Raw genomic sequence first — 5,626 nt, 5'->3', positions numbered from 1 at the left:
AACATAGTTACTTGTTTGTGCTATAAAATGGCACTGTGTGCCTGGAAAAATGCATAATTTAAGAATGTAGACTGAATCCAAACACACGTTTTAATCATAAAGTGCTTAAAACACACTTCATGATCTGTAAAGTCTTAATAGAATCTTAGGTTTCACTAAAACTAATTATAAAATAATATCAAAAGCTTTATGTACTGCTTAAACAAGTCAATGAAAAATCGTATGGGAAGACTGAGTGCCTAACATGTCTGTCAGACTGTAAGAGTAAATTTGAGAAATAATCTGCTTCTTAACATTTTCCCACAGCAATCTAAGACATGTTTAAACACCTCCAAAACTTCTGTATTAACAATATCAATGGTTTGAGAGCACTTTAAACATAAAAACATCTTAGTTGAATTATTCATGTTGCCCAGTGAACTGTTAACATGTAAAGACATATTCTGTTTCAAGAATTATTTAATCCATTGATTTTCTGTCTGACTCTGCAGATCAGCTTGAGCTAATGGAAGGATAACATTATCACATGATGCTTAGTGCCACAAATTATAAATGATTGTTGTTCAACTTATAAGGGGATTTCTATCAAGGAAAAAAAAAACACCAGGAGGATAAAATTATTGTACATCGAAAACATCAGAAAGATCAGGTTACTTAGGGTCATGTGAACGTGGAGACTACACTGTCTGAAGATGGCGGACATCCTGACTTCTTATACCTTTATGTTCAAGTTTAAGCGTTTTTCCATTCATGTTATTTTGTCTTCTTAATATCAATAAAATCTGAAATTTATTCTTTAGCATGCATAGAGAAAAAAGTAAAACAAAAAAAAGTCTTGTATGGTGATTTCATGTTTGAGCCTGACTTATTTTCAGTTCCCTTGTGGAATCACTAAATGCCTTACGCTGCAAACAGGATGTCGTCTCTGTTCCCTTGTTCTGAGAGCAGCAACATCTAAAGATCACAGTTTGGTAAGTGAATTTGCAGAAAAAGCTTTCACTAAACTCACATATGAACTTTCAATAACTGTAATTCTAATCTGTGAAAAATAATCTGTATCAACATATTAATAAACTGAATAAATTTAATATTTTCTTTCAGCGTCACCTTACAAGTGAAAAATCTTCTATTTCTATCTTCTCATTGTTAATTTTCCGTGCAATTTGCAACAAGCAAACCGCACAGAACTGTATTATTTTTCTACATATCCTAGTTTCTTCCCACAGTTTAAATCATTTATGATAAACGAATTTATATTTTTAAATTGACTGTATTTTGTGTGATTGTGTCTTGTCTTATGATGGACGGTGGACAGTTTCCATCCGTCATTTGTAGCCCTTCCTGGCTTTGTCTCATCTGTTATTTAAGGGGCACTGAAGTCGAATTTGGTCACTTTTCTAAACTATTTTCTTTCTAGATCTTAGGTAGGTCATGCTAAAGCACAGTAACAAAATCTAAATTGGCATTTGTGGTTTGATTATGTCATATTCAATTAAAATTTGCAGCTGAGGGAGCAAAATTTTGTTTTGAAAGGGTATTTTTTGTGTGTGATATTTGTGTTTAGGCTGGCGGCGTATGATGCTTCCATGTCAGTAATCTGAAATTGTTACAAAAAAGTGAAAGAAAAAAACTTAAACACGGCCTCTGAAAATGTGTAGTGTCGACGGTTTTATTCTTATAAATCTGTAAATGAAACAGCGAAATCCCCCAACATAAAAAGCTGTAAAAGGCTGAACAAAAGAGAACTGAAACCTAATTTAAATACCAAATGACTAAAATCCAGATTAAATGTCCTCACTTTCAGAAATATTTCACTTTCAAATCAAAGACTTGACGCACATGAAAATTGATCATCTTGCTCCATATTCTTGACTCTAAAAGGCCAATGTCACCAAAAGGGGATAAATTACAGTTCCATGACAGGAATAAGCTGCTGAATATATTTTATAAAATTTACTATATTCTTACCAGACTGAGCAGTTTAAATCTTTAATTTTTCCCAGGCAAGGCTTTCATGCGACTGCGTGAAGTGAACTCTGAATCCTCACTTTTAATAGCTAACAGCCTGTAGTTTTAGACCTGTTAAGCCATCTGTAGTCTCTCAACTGTGTGCAAAGTAATATGCAAAGTCTGTAGTGCATTGTATGAACTGGGACAGGATTAGATTGATACTGATTGGACTATATTCAAGATACAGTTTTAAGATTGTGGTTTCTTCACTGGAGTAACTGGCTATACAGATGGATGTCAAAAGAAAAATGGCAGTTTTCTTTAAAAATGCTGTGCTGTACAGGAAAAAAGATGGTTTTCAGTAATGCACTATTGCAACTGTGCACAACACCATTTCCTTCACTATTTTGACTGCTGCTACTCAGCATGGCCTCCTATGGTTTCTTTACTTAAAGAAACAGCACTTATTCTCTGACAACATGTTGGATTCTGACCTAGGAACTCAATAAACAAGGCAAACACTTTCCCTCTTCTTTGCAGGTGTGCATTATAGAAGATCCTGTGACGTTACCAGATGAAGATCTATGGCGGCTTGACAAAATGGATGACTTGAATAATTTCACCTATTCTTATGATCAAGACTATGGAGGTGAAATTTGTGACATGAAAGAGTTTATAAACTTTGTAAATGTGTTCATCACAGTTGTGTCCTCAGTGGTGTTTGTTGTGGGGATCCTGGGGAATGGATTGCTGCTGGGTGTACTGATAAAGAGCAGAAAGGTCTGGAGGGCAACAGACACTTTCATCCTTCACCGAGCCGTGGCAGACGTCCTGCTGTTGGTGACGCAGCCCTTTTGGGCTGTGCAGTTTGCCAGTGATGCTGGATGGGTGTTTGGGTTGTTCTTCTGCAAGGTCACTGGAGGTGTTTTCAAGGTAATTGCTGTACAGTAAGAAATACTGTGTAAAAAATGAAAACCACTTTCTGTGACTGATTTCTTTTTATTTTCAGATAAATTTATATTGTGGGAGTTTTCTTGTGGTGTGCATCAGTGTGAGCTACCTCCTCTCAATCATTCCTTCAACCAAAGAGTTCATGAAGAAGAAGCCCTGGGTGGTTCATGCCTGCTGTGTGGTGGTGTGGATCATCTCCGTTCTCCTCTCTGTCCCTGACTGGATCATCTATACAGTAATGGGACAAGAAAAAAGTAGATGTATTTATGATATGGATGTCGGTATCCATAACATTTCACTCGGGCTGTACTACACATTTGGATTTGCGTTTCTCTTAGTCGTCCTGGTCTTTTGCTTCTTCTGCATCATGTGGCAGCTGTGGTGTGGCACCAAAGGCCTTCAAAATCAGAGAGATTTCAAAGTTGTAGTAGTTGTTGCTGCAGTTCTCTTTCTCTGCTGGGCACCGTTCAATATTACTGTTTGGGTGTACAACAATAGTGTACATCATTGTAATAGATCTCTGAACATAGCTTGGCTTGTAACTTCTGCTCTGCATCACTTCCACTGTTGCCTAAATCCCATTCTGTTATTGCTTGTGGATGTTAAGTATCGGCAACAGCAGCATGTGTACCAAGACATCGAACTGACAGCTCAGTTTTCTTAGAAGCTACTAGACTACAGCAGCTAAGTGGGAACACAATATTGATGAAGTAACATTTTATTTTATCTGCCTCTCATAGCTTCTTCTTTTCCATTTTCTGGCAACCAATCAACACTGGTGAACTAAAGAAAACATTGAATATGCTGTGATTTGTTTGTTTTTTTTTAATTCTTTTTACATTTTAACTAAATAAGTGTTTTTGTACTTTGTTTCAGCACCACAATTATACAACAGATGGTTTTGAGACATTAGCATAAGGTAAATGAAAACGTATCAGTTTATTGAGAGCATTGTTTGTGTCCGTGAGGTTTTTTCTGATTTGAGCCCGACTGGGAGTTCAATTATCCATTCAAAGCCATATTGAGCGTTCAGTCCACAGCCTTCAGTCCACATGTCTCTAATCATTGCAGTTTTCCATCGATCATAAATGTGGCATTTTTTTTATAGTTATCTTCAATTACAAAATCATTTAGCTTTGCAAGAAAAATGTTAGAGAAGAAAAAAAAGGAAAGTCACAAAATTCTGATTTGTATCCATCATTAATTCTGCAAGTAAATTTTAAATGTTTTATTTTTTTAATCAGAGCTGACCAGAGGTTATAAATGAAGTGTTTGTGTTCTGAAAATGTTAATCATAAAACAAATTGGGGTTGGCACTCCTTATTTAAATCACAAATTCAATGATGATTAGCAAAATTTTGTTTCAGAGAATAAAAGACAAATAGTGCTTGCTGTTCATTTTTATATTCAGAATTAAGCTCAATAAGTAAAATATGCGTTGACGAAATGTTTGCTTAAATAAATGAAAACCTAGATCAATAAAAAGTATTTTAACAGACACATTCTTAATTGTAAAAATAAATGTTAAAAGCTGACATCTGCCAGTTATGGTAAGAACAAAAAAATAAATAAAAGCCTACAAAAGTTTAATGTTTCTATGAATTTCCTCTGTTGCAGTTTGCTTGTTCCCCTGGTGCCTCAGTGGGTTTCCTCCAGTTTATTCCCAGATCTCACAATGATTTTTTTTAAAGTGTATTAATTAAGAACATACTTAGTGTGTGGGAGATGTTTGGCCTTAAGATGAACAGATGTCTCCACTGTCTTTCTCCCCCTGCTCCTAGTTTTAGATCAGTTTGTTTAAGAAAATAATTTGCTATTATTTGAAGTTTATTGCAAGAAGTGTGTGATAGAATACACACGTATACAGTGTAACAAAATCCTCCGCAGTGTAGTTTAGTGGTGTGACATTATGTTGTGTTTCAGCAAGACACACGACATAAAAATACGTAAAACACTTAAAAAAAACACATGCATTCACCTTCACAATCTGCTGTAAATGTCACTTAACATTCATTTGTAAATAAAAAGTTTATGAATCTGTATGCTGTGAATTCTTTTACTTCGCCATCTGTTCCCATCCGTCACACAGGCAACGATATTCATCCGAACCTTTACAGAATAGAGTGACAGGAAATGGTTTTTAGAGGGAAAAAATCCCCACCAAGTAGCATTAAAACTTTAACAAGAGACAGCTTCAAACAGGGACAATGTAGGAAACCATCAGTAAAAAGATAAACGGTGAAGAGTCATTACTTGATTCTGAAAGGCCTACAGGAGGGAAACTAACAGAAAATGGGCAAACAAATCAAACACCCCAGAAACACGGGATCAGTGAAAGTGTACAGGACATTAAAGAACAAACAGCACCACCATGTGGCAGCTAGCAAGCGGCACAGACAGGTTTTTTTTTGTTTGTTTTATTCTGCAGGTGAAAGTTGCTTCGTCTACGACTGAAACCTGAACAACCAAATACATTTTGGGGCAGTAAGAACATATAGTAAAAAAAAAAAAAAAAACATGCATTCACCTTCATAATCTGCTGTAAATGTCACTTAACATTCATTTGTAAATAAAAAGTTTATTTATTGCCCCTGTTATTGCTGATTAGAGCAATAAAAGTGGCAGCACTGAGTTCTTATACACCGGGAACAAACTTTCTCACAGATGTGAATGATGGAAGTTTCTATTAATTCATCAGATGGAGGTCAAGGTGTTCAGATCTGGC

The 5,626-nt window shown here is 35.6% G+C and overlaps 1 protein-coding gene across 2 annotated transcripts; it reads left to right on the top strand.

Annotated features, from left to right (window-relative positions):
• Window positions 1–98: 98 nt before the first annotated feature.
• LOC106959975 (C-X-C chemokine receptor type 3-like) lies at window positions 99–5,417 on the top strand. 2 transcript variants are annotated; one of them, XM_015052878.1, is made up of 4 exons: window positions 99–971; window positions 2,491–2,599; window positions 2,666–2,883; window positions 2,960–5,417. In XM_015052878.1, exons 1-4 carry the CDS (start codon window positions 840–842, stop codon window positions 3,563–3,565), a joined length of 1,065 nt encoding a protein of 354 aa, XP_014908364.1. In that variant the 5' UTR covers window positions 99–839; the 3' UTR covers window positions 3,566–5,417. The 2 variants fall into 2 exon arrangements, with proteins under 2 accessions (XP_014908364.1, XP_014908356.1); XM_015052870.1 differs by having other exon boundaries at window positions 100–971; window positions 2,491–2,883.
• Window positions 5,418–5,626: the final 209 nt, after the last annotated feature.

The sequence above is a fragment of the Poecilia latipinna genome, unplaced genomic scaffold (assembly GCF_001443285.1).
Source record: "Poecilia latipinna isolate Pla-1442-1.1 unplaced genomic scaffold, P_latipinna-1.0 Scaffold54, whole genome shotgun sequence".
NCBI classification, from domain to species: domain Eukaryota; kingdom Metazoa; phylum Chordata; class Actinopteri; order Cyprinodontiformes; family Poeciliidae; genus Poecilia; species Poecilia latipinna.
The sequence above is the reverse complement of the archived record's forward strand: the minus strand, read 5'-3'. Positions and strand labels throughout refer to the sequence as shown.